Below are 24,103 nucleotides of genomic sequence, written 5' to 3' on the forward strand. Positions count from 1 at the left end.
CATTGTCGTTCAACTAAGACATTTCTTCTGCCAAAATATATTTCATAATATTATATATTTAATATATTTCATAATGTTATGTGTCATAGTAAGATATTTTTCCTTACAAAAATGTATTTATTATAAAATTTATACTTAAAACTACAAAAAAGTGTGAAAAGAGGCAACTTTTTTTTTTTTTTTTTTTAAATTTTGGAAGTGTTGCTTCATACTATTTAAATCATGATATAAAAAGGACGATATTAAAGAAGTATATATTTTTTACAGAACGCCAACAATCTTTTTTTTTAAATTTAATTATTCTTTAATGAGCAGGGAAGTAGATATTTTGATAGAAATTAAACCATATTCCAGTAACAACTGTCTTCATGCACAATATGTTTGTTCGTAGATTTGTAGGAACAAGTTCTTTTGTATTTCGCAATGCTTCTCTGTGAAGCAGTTTTTAGAATTTAAAATATTTTTAGTGTAAACGTCTCTAGTTAATCATGGACAATATTGTTAGATATTAATTACTTTGCTTGCCGATAGATGGCAGTGCCTTTCACCTGACTAGCTAGGCAAGTGCACGGTATTTGTGCTGCTTGGTGCTGCGTCACACGCTCGTCACTTGCCGCCAACCATTTAGCATCAATGTCTCTCTTATGTATAAAGTAATCTAATTTAATCTTATAATTAAACAGTAATTTATCTATGTTTGACGAGTCAATATATATAACAAATATTATTATTAATGTTATTTTTGAAAATAACCTACAAGGTATGAATGTTTACCATTTATCTTTGGCCAAAGAGTTTAAAAAAATCGTATTTGTGTATTTGCTTAATATATTAAAATCCGAGAAATATTAATCGTACTGTTTATAAACAACAAAAATGTTGAATCTTTGAATGGAATCCAACTCAAATATCTATATCAAATAGTGAAAGCAAGTAATGTTAAGTACGGCACTAGCGTGTAATTTATTTCGTTTCTTTGCCTTCTCGGATTTTCGACTCAGACGACTGCTCGTGACGTCACGATCTAGTGTTCTGGTTTTCTTTTGTTAGGAGGTGTTGCATGAGGTTGCTATAGGACTTCAAATTAATCATTCCATTGTTGCAAGACATTTATAATGAGGTTGATTTTATGAAAGAAAACCAATGGTTTGTGTCCCAACTTCATTTTCCCGAAAAATCATTAAGTGATATCATCATCATGTTCAGAGGAAGCTGTATTGGTTATTGATGTGTGCAAATATAGCCCCTAAACTGTGATTCTAGACATATTTTGATCTTTGGGGACAGAAACACACAACTTGCCTCTCACTGTTCATGAAAGTTCTTATTTCTACTAAAGCGGTTTCATATTTTAGGATGGAATCATCAAAAAGGGAACACCAAGCTGAATATCTTTAATGGAGGTCGGGGTAACTGTTCAAAGAATATGTAGAAAAGATCTCGGAACTTCATATAGGTCTATTTGTGTTCACTGCTGGTTCACATTTTTTGCTCATTATGATAATGCTCTCTAAGGATTGAGCATTTCTGTTATCAAGACACAAGGAAACAGAAGATACCACTCAAATGTACTGCTCAACTTAATTATTAAAATCGCACAAATTTGAGCATGTGGTATGCATCAATAACATCAGTCTTGAGATTTTTACGAATTTGTTCATTAGTGAAAACGTATGGTGCAAATAAGACATGCCTAAGAATTTTGTTTTCAATTATTTTAATTTTCTTCCTTGAGAAACTGCAACGAACCATTATTCCCTTATTACCCCTGCTTATCCTTTACCAGGATCTGAAAATGAAAGGATTACAGGAATCGGCATGCAATTACACAGGATTTGATCAACAGATTTTGCAAATTCTATGAAATAAAGATGTGAGGTTTGTATTTGACTATAACTCCAAATGACTATACAGAAAATTAAAGAAAGTTTTATTGCGAAACAGAAGAGATCATTTTCCCTTCATTTTTAAATTCCCATACATGTGACTTATAAATTCCCATAAATTTAATATTTTGCATTTACTTAATGGGCCAAACATGGAAATTTCTATTAAACAATCCTTTTGTACATACTGTTCTTAATCATACTCCAATAAGTAACACTTAATTTTTTTTCAAATTTAAGTTTTATTTTTTAGTTTTTATTCCTTAATTATTTAATATTACTCAGTTATCTTAATAACATAATGATATATTTCATTTTCATCCAATTATAATATGAAAAAATAATTAGTGGGACAACCCTTAGATTTATAATTAAAGGCCATAACAAATTTAAATATTAAAAAAATGCAACAACCAGTAAAATCACTTACTCTTTTTTGAAGCTTTTTAGGGAGCAAAATTTTTGACATATGGTAGAAAGTATTGAAAAAGCTTGGTATGTTCACCAAATGGATGCTTTTAATTCGACAAGGAAGACAACGCTGAAATCAAACAAATTATTCAATTTTAAAATCTGAATTAATTCTACATTAAAAGAATTAAATTATTAAATATGAGCGAGAGATATTACTGTTGTCTCCAGATACTTTACATATGATTGGAAAGGTTCTAAAATGGAACTATACCTAGAAAAATCCTAGGAAATTATTCGTACACATAGTTTTTAATAATCTTGTTACATGCGAATGATAATGCTTTTAGCAAAGAAATAAAATGAGTTTTGCTTTATAGTGCATCTGCTTCTATACAAGAAGAATAATTCTCTCTCTATATAAGATAAAAATATGTAAATCGGATTTGTAATTTAATTTAACAATATTTTCTTAATTCATCATTTTTAATTTGGGTATTTTCTGCCTGTACTCAAAAGCAGTAATAACTTTTCTGCTTAGCGTCATTTCTAGATCAGTTTATGTCACGTGGCTTGTGTAACGCTGATGACGTATCTCTTGGTGAGCCTCTATATTGGATAATTGAGCACTTTTGCTTGCCGCTTTGACGCTATTTTCCTCTGCTCTCTTCGTGTCGCAATAATATCAAAAATGTAAATGTTCTTCGTTAGTCACGATTGGAATGCGATCTAAATTTTGGCCGCAAATGTCAATTGAAATGAAGCTGAATATTTAATCTTACTCTGCTGCCAAGTTTTCTTTTCAATATGGATCTACTTTCTATGCTACCTACGTACTGCACCAGCAGTATTTCAATGTTTATACGTCTCAGTATTTCTAAATTTGTTAGTTGAGTCGGACAGGATGGTTTCCAGTGTTTCAAAACTCCAATGGAAAAATTTATTCTTCCAATTCTCCTAACTCTCAAGGTATTGACACTGCTCTCTGCAAATCGTTCTAAAACAAGTGTGTTACAAATTTTATTTTCAAATCAAAGCAATGTCTACATAATTAATTAACCATTTCTTCAAATCGACGATTGCATAATGGAATTCATCAGAGAAAAAAATGCAACCTAGTACTAGCTGGTTCAAAAGTAATCCATCCTCTGTTTATGATTCAAAAGATTTAACAGCGTTTTCAAATGTGCCAAAATTATTCTATAGCTTTGAAGGTCAATGTACTTCAAGTTTTGTGGATGAGGAAAAAATTTCTCTTTTCCTTTCTCTGAATAATATTATCAATGATTTATTTATCAATTGATCCTATTTTGAAATTTTAACATGTTACTCTATCACTATATTCAATTTTTTAATGTAGTACGGTTTGATGAAAATATACAGTTGGAATTTATAATATCGAATGATTTAACTTTTCATTATTGTGTATTTGAAAACTTTCACTTTTCTCGTATATTATTATTATTATTACTATTATTATTATTATTATTAACATAATGGAGTGTAGTTAATTTTTTTAAAAATTGGAATGCCCTTAGGGAGCTTCAGAAAGTCTAGTTGCTTTTAAATGAGGAACGGAGGCCTTTGTATGTAACTGCTTGAGCAAAGCTTAACCATTGGTGAGAATAACTTAATTCGTTAATGTGCTCATAAAATGGATATATTTGTATTAGGAGAAAGCTGTGGGGTTTTCCAGTTTGCACAAAATAAGTAAATAAGACATATCGATAATAACATAAAGCATAATTTTAGTAAATATTATTTCAAATAAAAAATTAAATAGAAAACAAATTTAGAATTACTGAAGTAAGAATGCTGAGACGTAGAAATATTGAAATACTGATGGTGCAGCACGTAGATAGCATAGAACGTACATCCATACTGAAGAACAACTTGGCAGCCGAGTAAGATTAAATATTCAACTTTATTTCAATTGATTTTTACAGCCACAATTTACATGGCACTCTAATCGTGCCCATTCAGGAATATTTACATTTATGATACTGTTGCGATAAGAAGAGAGCACAGCGAAACAGCATCAAAGTGGCAACAGAGACAGAAACAAAAGTGCGAAATAATCCAGTATGGAGGTTCACCAAGAGAAGGTTTGGTTTTGGTTTAGAGAGTTAGAGTTAGGTTAGAGGTTAGAGTTTTATTAAGAGGTTTAGAGTGCTTATTAAGAGGAAATATTCAGTTCTCGAAATTTTGAGTTTAGTTTCCGAATTAGCTACGTCATAATGTTAAGCAAGCCATGTGACACAGATTGATCTAGAAATGACGCAATCCAGAAAAATTATTATTATATTTGAATATAGAGAGGAAATACCCAAATTAAAAATGAGGAATTCAGAAGTTGTTGCTAAAATAAATCACAAAGATGATTTACACTGAAGTGTGACTGAATTAGGGATAGATATGGTTATGCAAATTTTATAGTGCTGCTCGGCATCTGTGCTCCCGTGAGGAAGTTGTGGTAAATGCACATACAGCTAGTACTATGGTTGTTGTTAATAAGTCATTAGTAGATAGAAAATGACAGTTCTGCGCCAGGAGGGTCAGGGGACGTGACCAATAACGTCACACAGAGGGCGGGGTCAAAGGCAACGTCATCACACTAGGAGGCGTGGTCACGAGTGGAGTTGAATTGTTGGTAGATTGCTGGTTGAGTTGTAGACATCCTGCTTTTCATTTAAAGTTAGTTTTTTTATATTGGCAACGGGAAATATTTTCTGCATCTTAATTTTGATGATATAGCGATGCTGCCCTCTATTAATGAAAAAGTGAATTATATGTTTTAGAAATATATTTTTTAAGTCTGGTGTTAAAATTATTCACTGCGCGACTCTGAAAACAATGTAAAAGAAACAAATATAAAAAAGACTTTCCTTTAATGTAACTACAAGATAATTTGTTTTTATTACTCAATTTTATTCTGATACTTTTATCCTTTCTAGTTTTAAATGAAACTTTAACTTATTTCTTAGGTTTTCTGTTCATAATAACATATTCATTTACTGTCATACTTTTTTAATACTTAACGTTTCTAATTTGTAATATTTTATTTAATTTCCACATACTATTTTTTTATACCTTTCATAAATTTCAGCATACCCTGATTTTTAACTTATATGTTATATTTCACAAACGTTCCCGCACATGCTGTTTATTTGTTACATTACTTAATTTTAGATGCAATTTCACACTTTTTTTAACGTTATAATGTTCAATATATTCTGAATTTTAACTTCATTTACTTTTTTTAAACAATTCTAGTATTCTATACACACTTTAACTTAGTGGTATGAAATTGTATTTAAAAAGAAACGTTTATTTTTCGTGATCTTAGTTCTTTTACTAAAGTTTCTACAAAATTTCTAATTTCTTTCACGTGTTCAACAATATCTTCCTTACGTTACCGAATATTTTTTTTTAAAACTTAAGTCTATAACTGTTAATTGCTTTTCTTACGTTCATGATTTCCCTTCTGTGTTTATATTTCTTAATTCGAGTTTAACTTATTTATTATAATGTTTTTATTTCTGTCTCATCACTCGTAATTCCAACATTTTATCCCTTTTTATTTATTTTAACGATATGGATTGTTTTCATTTACTCCATATTCAAATATTTCCTTGCAATTTTTAAAATACTTGTTTTATTCTCCGATCATAATAGATCATCTACAGGTTTTACTCAGAAATTTCCATTCACAACTTTACAGTTTAAAACCATTTATATCTAACTGTATTTCTTTCTCACATAGTTTTACGATCTTCAAAGTTTCTAACATCATGTTTAGTTTTAAATCCCTATTACCTTTAAGTGTGTTGATAATTTTCATTTCTAATTTTACAACCACATTCAGTGTTTCATCCACACATACCGAAATATTTCTTACATCTTCTGATATTTAGTCTATGTCATTTTTCAGTACTTCAAATGAATTTACACTGCTCACATTATTATTTTTTCATGTTTTAGAGACACTGACTATACTAATTTTACTATTTTTCCTACACTTATTGCATCTATGTCAGCACTCATGATAAACTAGCAATTGTTTTGCATCACATGCATAAAGAAATTCTTAAAACCAACTTTTTCTATACCGTACTCAAATTACTGTTTTCCAGATGGGAAATACCAGTATTCTTTGGTTTTACTCTGTTACATCTTTTTAAATTTTAACATCTTACTTTTAATTCTAACATACATCTTTTGAACAGTTTTTTTCTTTTAATGATAGCCTTACCTTATTTGTTCAAATTAATTCTTTCATTCACCTTCTTTACTACCTTTCAGTACCTTCATAATTCACTATGCAAACGCAATGTCTTTCACTGACATTCTGTTTAAGTTTCCTTAGTTGACAAAAAGCGAATTATTTCTCAGTTCAAAATAGAACTACTATATTTTTGCACAAACATTACCTTTATCCATTCAAGACACACCTTAACCTGTAACTGACGTAGCGATAGGAAAGGAGACTCTTATCATATGCTCTTTCGACATTTGAAGTTTCTAGAACTTTTTTGACAAGTATATCAATACCATCATAAAATATACTTAACATTTTTACCCAGTTTAAAGGCAACATACTGTTATAAGAATGGTTTTAGTTAAATTTATAAGACAAATAAACACATTTTGCGCTAAATAGGCATAAACATAATATTTCTTTTAATTCCGATGTAAGACTTGAATTTCATTCATGATACGGATTGTCTCTTGATTTTCTTTTTGTTTACCTTACACTAATAGAAAATTTTTATTTTACAAGTTCAGCTTTTAACGAAATAAAAACTACGATACACCTGCTGTTTTTAAGAAAAGGAACTTTGATATATTTCTGGAAATGTAAATGCTTTTAGAGTTTTCTTTCAATAACGTTGATTTTCATTACTTTACTAACTTCAATAATTCTCTTATTAGCTAATATGAATGAAAGAAGATTGTCAAAAATGTGACATAGTATAATTCTTACGAACATACGTACCTTTACCAGCATACAGATATTACCGATTGAAATGAAGAAAGATACAGATATTTTACTCCAATCTACATTAAATTAAAAAAATATTTAAACTTTCATACATTCCAAAGAATAAACGAAAACTCAATAGATATTGTCATGTTTGTATACATGAGATAAAAGTTTTATGTATGCTATTTAAAGTAATGCTTAGAACTTCATAAAAGCGAACATTCACTATGTTAATACACATATCATCAGTTATTTACATTAATCAATGTAATATTAATCATTACATGTACTATATGCATATATATTTAAAGTTTAATTGTCTTACAATTGAATAATTAACTATTGAGAGAAAGAGGTTCATATCTTACACTATTTAATTCACATGGAACAAATTTTTCCATCAACCACATTAAACCACGTTTAATAAATTCGCCAAAGCTCTTTTATTTCTGCATTTTCACACTCACGACACATTTGAAATGTAACTATTGATTACCATTTCAAACACCGATATCATAACTCAGTGTAAAACTACATCATAACTCATTTTTTCCTTACTAACTACAATTTTATATATTCAAGAAGTACATCTAAGACATGATCATTTTCTATGTTCTAGCAAATCGATTCAATTGCGAACATACTATTAAGACTTGCATGTATTAACGATGTCACGGTTTCTTCGTTTTTGTAAGATTCGCATCAAACCATGTCGCATTCGAATGTGGTGTAAGAGATCACTTTTTCTTTCAAACACTTGTAAACAATGGATGCAATTTATAAGAAGAGAAGTATCATGCTGTTTCAAAATATCATCATCAGCATATTTCTGTTTATTTTGACACCGACAAAATTTAAAAAAACGGTTCGTGAGATTTTCTTCAAATTCTGTTTTACTTGAAAAAATGTCCGAACATTCAATACGATGTAAAGATTCATATTGTTTTAAATTCTTATGCTTACTAAATATTTGTTATCATGATTTACTCTTAAAAGTAACTTTATAAGTTTTCATATCCTTTTTACATGAAAAGAACTTGTGATTATTCACTACAAAATTCTAAGACCAGAAGCTTCGCGACTTTTCAAACTATAAACTTAAATTTCTTAGGACATACACTACATCTGATGTTTCTTTCATGAGATTTCAAATATCTCTTCAGATAACTCGTATTCAAGAAACCTCGCAAATATATCACATAACTAAAACTTCAGCGAATAATCGCTTCATAAACTCTTAAATTTTCAACATGAGTGAATCACTTGAAGCATATACTGCACTGTAAACATACAATACTTAAAAAAATTGTTATAAAAAATAAAAATACATTCATTTCACCAAGAAGCTTTTCTATTTAAATTCTGTTTAATTTCTATTTAATTCTATTTATATTTTCTATTTAATTTCTATTTAATTCTATTTATATTTTCTATTTAATTTCTATTTTCTATTTTTTCTCTTTCTATCCATGATAAGCGCGCTTATCATGGATCTTCTTTCACTTCTGTATGTATTGTCAAACTTGGAATAGCAACAACAACCTTAAGATAATACATTCTTTCGCGTATGATTATCAGAGTTTTAGAAATTTTCCATTACTCTATCATGATAAGTGGATGATGCTTTTAAGATTCTCCTTATGCATGTATGTAATATCGAAGTTCAGAGTAACAACATTAGGACACTATAACTCTTTCCCACTATCCTATCATGATTATTTTTACACATATGACGCCGGAAAGACTGGCTTCACAAACAAGACATGACAAGAATGTATTACTATAAGTGTTGATGAAATCATTTCGTTAATGTATTTTTTAGATAATTTTTGCTATTTAAGAATGCTACGTATTTCTATATCATTCAGAATTGTCGTTAGATTCAAAAGCGAATATGAGGAATATATGTGATACAGAGTTAAATGTGGAATTATACTAAGAATTTTATTCACAAAATGAAGCTGATATTTTGCTAGATGAACTATCAAATTATGATTTTAAAAATATTAGTTTTGAAATTAATGGGACTCAGTATGTTCCACGAAGAAAAGTACTCGGTTTTGGTGATGAAGGACTTAGTTACGAATTCTCTCGAACGAGCATTTGTGCAGAACCATGGACTCAAACTCTTCTAAATGTAAAAGATAACTGGCAAAAAATATAATTTTGCTTTATTGGCGACGGAGTGGCGAAAATTTCAACGCATAAAGACAATGAAACTTGTCTCAAACCTGAAAGTGATATACCTATCATCAGTTTAGGTGCAAAACGTCAAATGGTATTTACCAGGCGAAATTTCACATCTCGAAGCGTGGACTTAACTCATGGAACTCTCCTTGTAATGAAACCCCCAACGAATCAATTTTGGATACGCGGAATACCCTCTCAACCTGACGTTAAAGATCCTAGAATTACTATCACATTCCGAAACATAAAAATTTCGAAAATTCAAAAACGACGCTTGGAAAATAATAAGGATGAACTTCCGGAGGATGACTGGTTTGCCCACTATATGAAATCTGTTCCTGAAAATATCTTCATGCCGAATAATCGAGAACAGAAAAAAGAAAGTTCGAAGTTGATTGCACAGTGAACTCTTGGTTGGGGATATTTTGTGTCCATAAATCAGTTTGAAAACAGAATGAACATTCATCTACGTGAATGTGTGGAACAAAATAAAATATTATACCCTACTACACGCGGTGTTGTTATAACTCCTGCAACATGGCAAGAATTTTCCTCAAAAATATATGAATTTAATCTTGTTTATACGAGTGCCAGCATCATTTGCAATAATGAGTTGGTAGTTTTCAACAAAGAAGGTGAATGTATTTTTCAACAAGTTTTTAAACAAGATGAAAATTCTTTTAAACTAAAACCTACATACCTAAAAGTAAACTGTGATATTTTAAAAAAATTGAAAGAAATTATTCCTGATGTATCTAATACTTTATATAAAAGTATTTTTGAAATTATTTTACCGTTGCAAATCAAATGTAAAAACAATTGTTCATATATGGCAAGTGATGATGATGAACTTTTTAAAGAACTCATAAACTCTATCAAAACTGAATTAAATTCAGTGATTAAAAAACTATTTAAATGCGAAGGTTGCATTGTAAATCATCTTTCACAAATAAGACATGATTGCATTTTAATAAGTGTTGATGATAGAATTAAATATATTGTTATGTATTAATTTTAAAAATATAAGAGATTCTTTAAGGCAGAAAAAATTTTTCATTTATTTTGTGATAGGTTTTTTGAATTGAAATGTTATAAAGATTATAAAAATGCATTAATATAAGTACAGCTATTCTATTTAAATTTCTGTGTTTGTTTGATGTTATGACTATTTTTTTTCTTATGTTTTTTTAATAGAAATATATTGAAATTTTAGTTTTAATTTTAAAGCAAACATGTATATCAAATTTCAGTAAATGGATATTGCTGTTAATTTGATGTTAATTAATGTAAGAAAAGTTTAAGTGTATTTTATGTGTAATACAGAAACTTGTTCTTTGGAAATAAATAAATGTATTTAAATAGAAAAGCTTCTTGGTGAAATGAATGTATTTTTATTTTTTATAACAATTTTTTTATGTGTTGTATGTTTACAGTGCAGTATATGCTTCAAGTGATTCACTCGTGTTGAAAATTTAAGAGTTTATGAAGCGATTATTCGCTGAACTTATGTGATATATTTGTAAGGTTTCTTGAATACGAGTAATCTGAAGAGATATTTGAAATCTCATGAAAGAAACATCAGATGTAGTGTATGTCCTAAGAAATTTAAGTTTATAGTTTGAAAAGTCGCGAAGCTTCTCGTCATAGAATTTTGTAGTGAATAATCACAAGTTCTTTTCATGTAAAAAGGATATGAAAACTTATAAAGTTACTTTTAAGAGTAAATCATGATAAAAAATATTTAGTAAGCATAAGAATTTTAAACAATATGAATCTTTACATCGTATTGAATGTTCGGACATTTTTTCAAGTAAAACAGAATTTGAAGAAAATCTCACGAACCTTTTTTTTTTTTTAATTTTGCTGGTGTCAAAAGAAACAGAAATATGCAAATGATGATGTTTCGAAACAGCATGATACTTCTCTTCTTATAAATTGCATCCATTGTTTACAAGTGTTTAAAAGAAAAAGTGATCTCTTACACCACATTCGAATGCGACATGGTTTGATGCGAATTTTACAAAAACGAAGAAACGTTGACATCGTTAATACATGCAAGTCTTCTAAAATCGCAAGTCTTAATAGTATGTTCGCAATTGAATCGATTTGCTAGAACATAGAAAATGATCATGTCTTAGATGTACTTCTTCAATATATAAAATTGTAGTTAGTAAGGAAAAAATGAGTTATGATGTAGTTTTACACTGAGTTATGATATCGGTGTTTGAAATGGTAATCAATAGTTACATTTAAAATGTGTCGTGAGTATGAAAATGCAGAAATAAAAGAGCTTAGGCGAATTTAATAAACGTGGTTTAATGTGGTTGATGGAAAAATTTGTTCCATGTGAATTAAATAGTGTAAGATATGAACCTCTTTCTCTCAATAGTTAATTATTCAATTGTAAGACAATTTAAACTTTAAATATATATGCATATAGTACATGTAATGATTAATATTACATTGATTAATGTAAATAACTGATGATATGTGTATTAACATAGTGAATGTTCGCTTTTATGAAGTTCTAAGCATTACTTTAAATACCATACATAAAACTTTTATCTCATGTATACAAACATGACAATATCTATTGAGTTTTCGTTTATTCTTTGGGATATATGAAAGTTTAAATATTTTTTTAATTTAATGTAGATTGGAGTAAAATATCTGTATCTTTCTTCATTTCAATCGGTAATATCTGTATGCTGGTAAAGGTACGTATGTTCGTAAGAATTATAATATGTCACATTTTTGACAATCTTCTTTCATTCATATTAGCTAATAAGAGAATTATTGAAGTTAGTAAAGTAATGAAAATCAACGTTATTGAAAGAAAACTCTAAAGCATTTACATTTCCAGAAATATATCAAAGTTCCTTTTCTTAAAAAGAGGCCCACCAGCGGCCGAGCGGTAAAGACGCTGAACACTGGTAGTTCGAGGTTCGAATCCCGCGAACGGGCTAGCTGCATGGGTGTTTTCGTGGTTTTCCCCATGTGTAACTTGTATACGAGCCAGTTTCCCTTAGAAAGTTCTCCACGAAGGCATCCCTCCCCTTAGGCAGATAGCCTTAGTGTGCTTTGCCATAATTAAATACACCACACCTTTTCTTAAAAACAGCAGGTGTATCGTATTTTTTATTTAGTTAAAAGCTGAACTTGTAAAATAAAAATTTTCTATTAGTGTAAGGTAAACAAAAAGAAAATCAAGAGACAATCCGTATCATGAATGAAATTCAAGTCTTACATCGGATTTAAAAGAAATATTCTGAATCTAAATGTTTATGCCTATTTAGCACAAAATGTGTTTATTTGTCTTATAAATTTAACTAAAACCATTCTTATAACAGTATGTTGCCTTTAAACTGGGTAAAAATGTTAAGTATATTTTCTGATGGTATTTATATACTTGTCAAAGAAGTTCTAGAAACTTCAAATGTCGAAAGAGCATATGATAAGAGTCTCCTTTCCTATTGCTACGTCAGTTACAGGTTAAGGGGTGTCTTGAATGGATAAAGGTAATGTTTGTACAAAAATATAGTAGTTCTATTTTGAACTGAGAAATAATTCGCTTTTTGTCAATTAAGGAAACTTGTAGTATTATTAAACAGAATGTCAGTGAAAGACATTGCGTTTGCATAGTGAATTATGAAGGTACTGAAAGGTAGTAAAGAAGGTGAATGAAAGAATTAATTTGAACAAATAAGGTAAGGCTATCATTAAAAGAAAAAAACTGTTCAAAAGATGTATGTTAGAATTAAAAGTAAGATGTTAAAATTTAAAAAGATGTAACAGAGTAAAACCAAAGAATACTGGTATTTCCCATCTGGAAAACAGTAATTTGAGTACGGTATTGAAAAAGTTGGTTTTAAGAAATTATTTATGCATGTGATGCAAAACAATTGCTAGTTTATCATGAGTGCTGACATAGATGCAATTAGTGTAAGAAAAATAGTAAAATTAGTATAGTCAGTGTCTCTAAAACATGAAAAAATAATAATGTGAGCAGTGTAAATTCATTTGAAATACTGAAATATGACATAGACTAAATATCAGAAGATGTAAGAAATATTTTGGTATGTGTGGATGAAACACTGAATGTGTTTGTAAAATTAGAAATGAAAATTATCAACACACTTAAAGGTAATCGGGATTTAAAACTAAACATGATGTTAGACACTTTGAAGACCATAGAACTATAAGAGAAAGGAATACATTTAGATATAAATGGTATTAAACTGTAAAGTTGTGAATGGAAATTTCTGAGTAAAACCTGTAGATGATCTATTATGATCGGAGAATAAAACAAGTATTTTAAAAATTGCAAGGAAATATTTGAATATGGAGTAAATGAAAACAATTCATATTGTTAAAATGAATAAAAAGGGATAGAATGCTGGAATTACGAGTGATGAGACAGAAATAAAAACGTTATAATAAATAAGTTAAACTCGAATTAAGAAATATAAACACAGAAGGGAAATCGTGAACGTAAAAAAAAGCAATTAAGAGTTATAGACTTAAGTTTTTAAAAAAAATATTCGGTAATGTAAGGAAGATATTGTTAAACACGTGAAAGAAATTAGAAATTCTGTAGAAAATTTAGTAAAAGAACTAAGATCACGAAAAATAAACGTTTCTTTTTAAATACAATTTCATACCACTAAGTTAAAGTGTGTATAGAATACTAGAGTGGTTTAAAAAAAGTAAATGAAGTTAAAATTCAGAATATATTGAACATTATAACGTTAAAATAAGTGTGAAATTGCATCTAAAATTAAGTAGTGTAACAAATAAACAGCATGTGTGGGAACGTTTGTGGAATATAATATATATTTTAAAAATCAGGTTATGCTGAAATGGTATGGATGGTATGAAAAAAAAATAGTATGTGAAAATTAAATAAAATATTAGAAATTAGAAACGTTAAGTATTAAAAAAAATATGACAGTCAATGAATATGTTATTATGAACAGAAAACCTGAGAAATAAGTTAAAGTTTCATGGAAAACTAGAAAGAATAAAAGTATCAGAATAAAATTGAGTGATAAAAAAAAAGTCTTGTAGTTTCATTAAAGGAAAGTGTTTTTTATATTTGTTTCTTTTACATTGTTTTCAGAGTCGCGCATTGAATAATTTTAACACCAGACTTAAAAAATATATTTCTAAAACATATAATTCACTTTTTCATTAATAGAGGGCAGCATCGCTATATAATCAAAATTAAGATGCAGAAAATATTTCCCGTTGCCAATATAAAAAAACTAACTTTAAATGAAAAGCAGGATGTCTACAACTCAACCAGCAATCTACCAACAATTCAACTCCACTCGTGACCACGCCTCCTAGTGCGATGACGTTGCCTTTGATCCCGCCCTCTGTGTGACGTCATTGGCAACGCCCCCTGACCCTCTGGCCCTCCTGGCGCAGACCTGTAATTTTCTATCTACTGTCGTTTCAATTACCAGTATGGGAAAAACTTCTGATTTAGTTACAGCTTCAATCTTGGACTGATAGTTAGCTCTCAATGCATGGGCCATTCAATTTCCAAAATCCTCAGCGGGATAAGATTTTCAAAGTCGACAGTGTCAAGAGTATACCAGGAATACATCGAAGGTGAGAAAAAGAACTAGCGATCGGGCAAATTCCAAAAGATGATTAACCTAGAATAAGCGTGATGTGAGACGGCTCCGCCGTATTATACGTAGTCAACGAAGCCAAACATTAGCTCAAACTACCACCCAGCTGAATCAGGGCGACTGTTGTACAGTTAGTAAAAGGAGCATGCAATGCTCGCTTCACCATATGGGCTTCAGAAGCCGTAGACCCACAAGAGTACCTTTGCTGAATGCCCGCCATCGAGCTGCACTTCTTGCCTGGGCAAGAGAATACAGAGAATAGACTCTAGTGGACTTGAAATGAGTAGCAAGGAGTGATGAGACTCGATTCCGACTAATTAATACCGATGGGAGGCTGAGAATATGGCGTCAGACTCATAAAGCCATGATCCCTGTATGGCAGATTGGAACTATTCAAGGCCATGGTGGCTTAATCATTCGTAGGCCATGGTGGCTTAATCATTCGTCGACCATGTTGGCTTAATGGTTCATTTTGGTCTGGGATGTTTTCTCTTGGAAGTGTTTGGGATATTTGATACTTGTATAAACCTCCCTCAATATGATTCGGCACGTAGAGTTGCTAGGCGATCATCTTCATCCATTTATGTAGTCCTGTCATTCACACGGAAATGGAGTATCCCAGCAACCTCGCACATTGCACGTCGCACAGTCCCGGTTGACTACTGCCTGGTTGGATGAGCGTTCTTCTAACTTCTCTGTCATAAATTGGCTACTTAAAAGTCCTGACTTAAATTCTACTGAGCACCATTCGGACATTTTGGAGAAAGATTTGAAACCTCATCACACAACACTAGCGAATCTTCATAAATTATAGACAGCTCTATCCAAAGTTTGGCAAGCCATTCTCGTAAAATGCTTCCAGAAACTTATTGAATCTATGCTTCATCGTTTGGCAGCCATTATAAAGGCCAGAAGAGGCCCAACTCGTTATTCACTAGCTATCCCTAATTCAATGGCACTTCAGTGTACATATTTGGTATTGTCCGAACTGGCGATCTACCGAATTTCGTTATTTAGTTTTTATATTAGATAACGCCACTTCATTTTCAGATAATTTCGTTTGTAAAAGCAGTGTTCATGCTTATCGTCTATTTCACATGCAAATTTTCCGTTGAATTTGCGAAGAGTTTTTAAAATGTTGTCTTCGAATCTTTGTTATTAATTTACTTTCAAATAAATTTCACGTTTCTATTACAGAGAGTTGAAATAAGAAGCAAATGAAATAACCGTTATCTTAAGCGCCAACAGTGTTTAATTTATCTCTTTTAAATTCACTATCTCTCTTTTTTAATACTGTGCTTACAACAAATTGTTTGTAAAAAGTTTTGAAACAACTAAATACATCAGTACAAAATCGGATGTATTTTGTCCTACCTCATATCTGTTTCATTCACTATATGCGCGAAATTCTTGACATAATCTATATCCATAACATTTAGGGGCTCACTTTTAGTAATATTAGTGTCAGGTAATTCACTGAAATATTGAAACCAGCTAATATAATTTTAAAAATATTTAACCTTTTCATTCACACATTGAAAGTTTTCTTATTCGCAGCATAAAACACAGCCAAAAAATAAATATTTTGCAAAAAGTAAAAAATTATTGATATTAAATATTAATAAACCTGATCATGCAAATTTGAATAAAATGGCGGAAGGGAAAAAATGTGTAAAAACAACAATTTTCGTGGCGTATCGATCCATAAAATAACTACACATTTAAGTAAGTTAGATCGCCTATTGGGATAATACCACATATTTTCATCTTACGCACACACACACACACACACACACATATATATATACTATTTTTAGAAATATATTGAGAATTCAAAGTTGACAGATATTGAGAGAAGTAAAAAGTCCCAAAATTTACTTTGTGATTTTTTCTAGTTATAAAATTCGGTTCAATTATGTTAAATACTCTCAGCATATTAATGGATTAAATCAAATTGTGTGTGTATGTATTTGATTATGGCAAAGCACACTAGGGCTATCTGCCTAAGGGAAGGGATGCCTTCGTGGAGGACTTTCTAAGGGAAACTGGCTCGTATACACGTTACACATGGGGAAAACCACGAAAACGCCCATGCAGCCAGCCCGTTCGCGGGATTTGAACCTCTGACCGAACTACCAGTGTTCAGCGACTTTACCGCTCGGCCGCTGGTGGGCCTTAAATCAAATTGTCAAATTCAAATGTTTTAGTGTACACTTACCAAAAACTTCAAAGAAGAGTCGATACGGATGCGCTAATGTCCGGAGCATCTCGAATGAGAGATTTTTGCAATCGCAGATCAAAACGGCGCCACTCACTTGAGAAGCTTCTATGCTATTTGTCAATAAGCCCATACACAAAGCTGCAGCATATAGTTTTTCAGCTGTAACAATTTTGAGGTCGTGATAACCTGAAAATAAAATGTTCGGTGGTAAATAATTAATGGTTATTAAGAAATCAAAAAGTTCCATTACCTTCGGAAAAGCGAAATTTAGTAAATAGAAATAAAAAGACTGAAGAAAAACAATAAATCTGTAGAGACCTTATAAGATATTTCTCCCACTTTCTTGGCATGCCTTCGTCGTGTGGTGATCTGCACGCTCAACGTGTAATTGAGAGTTCCGTGGTTCGATTCTCGGCCGAAGGCTTTGCTAATTTTTCATCTTTCCTGCATCTAAAGAGTACCTAATATCTCTACAACCTTATTTTATTCTAACCAATTATTTTTAGTTTTAGAAACTTTCCTTTACCTTCTGATTTCAGTTTCCTGCCAGAATGTAAATTTTAATGACGTATATACAAATCTAAGTGAGTTTGGAATCACTATTTTAGTAGCGGTTTGAAGAGATAAATAAAGAAAGAGACTGTCATCTAGCTAATCTTCACTTTTATTGTGATTGTCTATTTTATTTTCTATTCAAGTTATTTAGCCACAAGTTGTGGCGGTAAATTCTGAGCACCGAATGAGTGAGTTTCTGTTAAGCTTAATTCAAATAAAAAGTAATGTTTTTGCGTGATATCTGTACGTAAGGACAGAATAAAATACTCTTTTCCTTCAAAAAAATTATAAAACTGCTTTAAAATTATTTCTGAAAGAATTTTTCGTGGCGTCTGTACGAACGTATCTACGTACGTGCGTACGTACGTATCTCGCATAACTCAAAAACGAGTAGCCTCAGAACGTTGAAATTTTGTATATAGGACTGCTAAAACATGTAGATGTGCACCTCGTATTTTGGTTGCAATTGGCCGCACCAAACGTATATAAATATATTTATATATATATCCACTCTGTTACTCTGATCTCAGTTTCTTTACTCTTATATGTTGGTAAATTGTACATTTTTTTGCTTTAAAAATGATTGAGTTATGTTGTTTTTATCTTCTGGTTAAGGATTTTATGCCTTTAGTAAATCTGTGTGCAATATTTTTAGAATTATCAGCAATTTCAAAGTTGCTTAATTGCCGCTAAGCCTTTTTTAATGGCGTCCATTGATGTTTACAGTTGAAACAGGAGACTAGTGGATTTGTTGCCAATCTAGAGAAACTTAGCTTCTCAACAACAAAGATAACGCCTTCATTTATTATTTAAATCATGCTTAATCCTTTCTGGAATTTTTTCGAGGAAATAAGCGTTTAAGATTTACTTCGTAATTTTTAATATAGATATTTTGAGTTTTTATGTATTTTTGCCTTCTCGCGAAGTGAGAACTAACTGAATTAATTAAATGAGAAATACTCAATCGTCTGCGAAAAACTGTTTCTTTTTTGTTTCGTTTGCTTAATTTCTTTTATACATCATTCTAGCTTTATTATAGTATTTGAATAGAACATGTGGCAACAATTAGATAATTCTATTCTTTAAATGATATAAATTTTGTGCATTATGAGTTATAATATAAACGAAATATATAAGTTAACTGTTATATAATTATTGGATTATATAGCAGTTAACTTAGTTTCCGTTATAAAATTATTATATAAGTTAACTGTTATATAATTATTAATACTGTTAAGTGAATCTAGCGCCAGAGTGTCGCTATGGTAAACAAATACTAGAGTGAATTTTAAAGAATGCATTTATTCTGTTGTGGTTTATGCGCTGTCGGCGAAGTAGATTTAATTCAATCCAATAAGTTTAAATGAAATGCAAGAAAAAATGCGTATAATTTAATATTCCAATACAAGGAAGTCGTGTGGTGTGCACATCAGATTTTTTTTAACATAATTTGGCGGTTTATCTTGCGGTGGTGCATGAAAATCAAGTACTACCCTTTTTTATGTAATTTTTCCATAAAAATCGACTAATTCGTCCTTATAAAAAAAGAAAATTAAATAATGGCGTTTAGTACTTAGCAACGTAAGTTTAAAATCCTATTAACAGCTACAAATAACCTCAATTATGACTAATTTCCAGAGTTTGAATGCTCAAGATTCTTTGTTTTTCGGTAACAATTTCTTAGTCAATACAAAGCTATGAAATATAGAAGTAAAAATATTAATTCTTGTGCTCATAAATTCGTAAGTACCACGTTTTCACTACCACGTTTTTAAAACTGCAATGTTTTCTTTTATTCTTATCTCCCACTTGCGCGACAAAGTTTTCTCCCATACGCTGTTTCAGTTAGTAATGTTTTTGCCATAACGTTATTGGCAGACACCACATACGAATCCCCATACTGCGCTTTCACCCTAGGAGATTAATTACAATTAGTTTAGCATATTTACTTCTCCAAAAACTCATTAAAAATCTCTGCCCTAAGACGGTTTAAACAGCAACTTCTGAATCTGTAGAATAGGGAAGTTAGTTAAGAAAGTATTGGTTTATGTGTACAGTGGGGCTGCCAACTTTGTGACCAACTTTGTGACCAACATTGCTTCCTTCTTTTACCGTGCAGCATCATACTGTCATTTGTTGACCATGCTTTAACCCACAAAATAATTTCTGTCAAATTTCAATTCCATTGAGAAAATTTTGAAATTTTATTATACTTTAAAAGTTTGCGTTTGCATCAGCTATACAATTAGAACGAACCCTATTTGAAATTTTTGGGGAGCCTTCCAAAAAAATATAGCACTCCTGTGCAAAAACTTACTTTTATTGAGTAAAATAAATTGTATTTAAAGTACATTTCAGTTTTACTTAAATTAATCAGAAAGAAGCATTTATTTTGCCTTTCTGCGAGCAAATACTTTACATTAAATTCTCAATTTAAAAGCTATGCTTTATCCATCACTATCTCTTAAATTAAAATTATTTATTCAATATGCTTTAATATTTGATCGTATTCATTTTGGTTTCAAACTCTTCGTCACTTTCAGCGGCATTAGTATCAATATTGCATGAAATAAGATTTGATTTCTTTCAGGCATAAATCCTTATTGAATGATACGCACTCATCAGTATTTACATTATAAATTTTATTCTATTTCACTTTTTTCATTTGCATCAGAAATTTGGAAGGATGAGAAGAATGGTTTAGTAAAACCAACTCTTATAAATCCTTTTTCATGCATGCTGCTTTCTTTTGAATCTACAGCTAAAATAATAATACATAGCTCAAAACTGATAGCAATCTTATTTTCTCAAACTTGAATTTTCCTCGAAATCTTACTTCCTCTTTTCGTTAAATTAATGGTTTTGGGAAAAGAAATTATTTTCTTATCTGAAATATTTATTAAATTTCATTGTGTTTTGAAAAGATTAGAATGGATATTTGAGTGCATGTAAAATGAACTGGTCAGTAATTTTAGTTTCTCAACTATCAGTTTAAAGAAAATGATGATATTGACAGAATCATATTATGTAGTTCCTGTAGAAAAATGAAAGACTAATTTCATAATGTTCTTTTCCTTATTACCTATCTCAATGATCTTTATCTTTCATGAAATGACTGTTCTGGTTGGTGTATGTACGTATAGATGGCGCACTATTAGTGTGAAGGAAATATAAAGACTATTACTGCTAGATATAACAATGAAAATCCATTCATTGTAATAACCCTCGGTTTTTTTGCACAAATAAGAAACAGTTGCGAAAACGTGTTTTTAGTTAGATAATAAAAAAGGTAGTTTAATATTGGGAAATAGATACAGCTTCCATTTTTCTAGCTTTGCACATAGAATTCAAATGGTTATAATGAGGCAGAATATTGAACGACTTAAGCAACTCAACCAAAGTGAAATCTTTTTCTCTCTTTTCATTTTTTTCTTTCTGACTGTCTTTTTTTTTTTATTTATTTAAGAAGTCAGGCACATGTTATGACCTGCTAGTAGGTGATTATTGAAAATATCGCATTTGGCAGATATTTTTAAGTAAATTTGAACTGAATATTTCAGGGCAGAAGCGAGATGAAACAGTAGTTTCCTCACCCAACCAACGGCTTAAAAACAAAGTTTGGTAGTTCATTGAATTCAGAGAAAAGGTCTGCCGAATTTTTCCTCTTTTCTTAATTTCTTAATCCCAATAAATAAAGATCTACACCAGGGATGTCAAACTCATAGATACACTTGGGCCAAACAAACAAGGTTTAACTTTAAACGGGCCAAAAAAAAAAAAAAAAAAAAAAATCAATATTCATAGAAACGTAGATTCATTTCGAATAATGCAATAATAAACACATATATATATATATATTTATATAGAAAAGAACAAGAAAAATTTAATGTTTACGTCCTGATACTTGACATCTCTTCTCTGCTATTATCTTTCCTATTTCGGGAGAAATTTTGTTTGCAGTGATAACTTTCAACGCTGACCCAAGGTGAGCATCATTAATACGGTTTCTAATAGGAGACTTATTACCTTTCATGACTGAAAATAACTGCTCGCACCGATAAGTGCTACCAAACATGGAAATAATTTCATATGCGAATTTTCGAGTATTTTCAAACCTGGGTGGTAAATATTTGTAAAATTCAGGCAGGCCCACTTCAATGAATTTTGCTTTCAAATTTGAGTTGCATTGAATCTCGATCACCTCCATTTGCATATGGCTGGGTACTGAGTCAATACGTATTGAGAAAAATCGAAGAAAACAAAACAAAACAAACAACAAAAAAAAAAAAAAAATTGTCTTCGAGGGTCTTCTAAATAAAAAAAACTAAATAAATAAATAACTATGAAATCCGTAACAATATAATATAAGTAATAATTAATAATAAAGCAAAGTGCATGCACATGCATGCACCAATATATCGTACAAAACTATGATTGGAAAACTGAGACCATGAGTTTGGCCACATTCGGCTATCGGGGGATGCGTACAAGTTCTGAGTGCACGTGTCCCCCAAAAGCCGAAGGTAGCTGAACGCAAGCTACTCACACGCATTTGTAATTTAAGTAGTGTGTGTGTCAGCTCGCTGTGAGTAATCTAACAACACTGAATAAATTATCGTTAATTACTTAGCAGTAAACATTTCATTTTTTTCTTCGTCGATATGTTATTTTATTATTATATATTATTATTTGCCGATATATTGGCCGAGCTGCAAAAATATTTGTTGTGGGCCGCGAGTTTGACATCCTTGATCTACACTGATGAGTGTTTTCAAGTCAAAGTCTTCTTTGTTAATAACTTGATTGAAAGATTTAACAGGCATGTACTTTCTACCAGTAAGTAAATTATGTTGTAAGGATCTTAAGTTTTACTAACGTTTATTTTATTTTAAATCTTTACTATCACTTCTTATTTTCTACTTCCGACCAGAATTAAAAGCTTTAACTTATTTATGCAAATTTGTCTTGCGAACGCCAAGTACTTAAGTTGTGGCTTTTTGCCAAGCAAGAGAGAAAAAGGAGCTATTAGAAGCAGGGCGCTTGCCATAGTAGTTTTACTCGGTTGCTGGTTGCCTTCAAGGCCAGAGGTTTAATCCTCTTGATAATTTTAAACGTATCGTAGTGTTAACAGTTCTCTGTACTGCATACGGCTTTTCTGTTAATATACGGCCAATCTTCAAGTAGGCATTTGTTTATTAATCCAAAGTTAGTTTAGTTAGAGTTTAGTTAATATTTTTATATTCTTACGTTCAGACCACAAGTGGTTGGTCTCTGTATTCCGAAGTCCGGAAATCATTGTAAAGCAAGAAAAATAAAGGGTTTCGTATACCCTTCCTGTGTATCTTGTCTACTTCCCACATTTATTGAACATAGCTTTAGTAAGCTCCCTGTTCCGAGTCAGGTCATTTAATGTTCCCAAAGCAAGTAAGGAGGAACACTGAACCTGATAATGTTACCATTTCCTTGTGGGATTTCCCTTAGTTCAATTAACGTACTATTAAAATTTTTGCTACACTTCCTCAACTTCCTCAACAGGATGCTAACTTAAAGTTAAGTGAAGTGAGTATTTAAACGGGTGAATCTTGGAGTTTATTCAGAACGTGTTTTCGCTAGCCAGCGCACGTTTCGTTTCTGACCTGTTATGCGGAATTGCTGATACGCCTTTCGGCCACCTGAATCACTCCTGTTAGGGTGTCGAGATAACCTAGTTTAGTCGTAACTTAAGGTGCTAGTCCAGTACTACTCTTTTTAGATTTGAACTAATTTGTACAACAACGCTTAAGTTCCATAGCAAGTTGTCGGTGTTATTATAAAGCACGAAATATGTCCGTTTCTGTTCATAGTTGAAAATAATAAAGGGTAATCTTTACCCTTCTTCTGTGCTGGTATTATGTCACGCCTAAGTGAGAAGTTGCCAGGTTCATTAGTTTTGGTTTGGTTTATTAAATTACGGCAAAGCACTCGAGGGCTATCTGCCTTAAGGGAGGGATGCCTTCGTGGAGGACTTTTTAAGGGAAACTGGCTCGTATACACGTTACACATGGGGAAAATCACGAAAACACCCATGCAGCCAAACCGTTCGCGGGATTCGAACCTCGGACCGAACTACCAGTGTTCAGCGACGTTACCGCTCTGCCGCTGGTGGGCCCCAGCTTCATTAGTAGAGTCTAGATTTGTTTATGTGTGCCAAAGACAGTAGAAAATGCGGAGGAAATAGATT

General features: G+C 31.1%; 1 protein-coding gene across 4 annotated transcripts in view; it reads right to left on the minus strand.

Annotated features, from left to right (window-relative positions):
- The window catches only part of LOC146994239 (clavesin-2-like), a 92,902-nt gene extending 75,381 nt beyond the window's left edge, over window positions 1-17,521 (minus strand). For 2 of the 4 annotated variants that reach the window (XM_085827090.1, XM_085827092.1), the window contains exons 1-2: window positions 17,326-17,521; window positions 2,317-2,427 (exon numbers count right to left, since the gene is read on the minus strand). In XM_085827090.1, the coding sequence (XP_085683216.1) occupies window positions 2,317-2,355 (39 nt within the window). In that variant the 5' untranslated portion in view covers window positions 2,356-2,427; window positions 17,326-17,521. Of the gene's footprint in view, window positions 1-2,316; window positions 2,428-6,549; window positions 6,687-17,325 lie in introns of those variants that run through there. The other 2 variants (XM_085827091.1, XM_085827093.1) reach the window with 1 other exon arrangement.
- Between the last annotated feature and the right edge of the window lie 6,582 nt (window positions 17,522-24,103).

This window comes from Stegodyphus dumicola, chromosome 11 (genome assembly GCF_044657685.1).
Source record: "Stegodyphus dumicola isolate Sdum_Otavi_A_Nest chromosome 11, ASM4465768v1".
NCBI lineage: Eukaryota > Metazoa > Arthropoda > Arachnida > Araneae > Eresidae > Stegodyphus > Stegodyphus dumicola.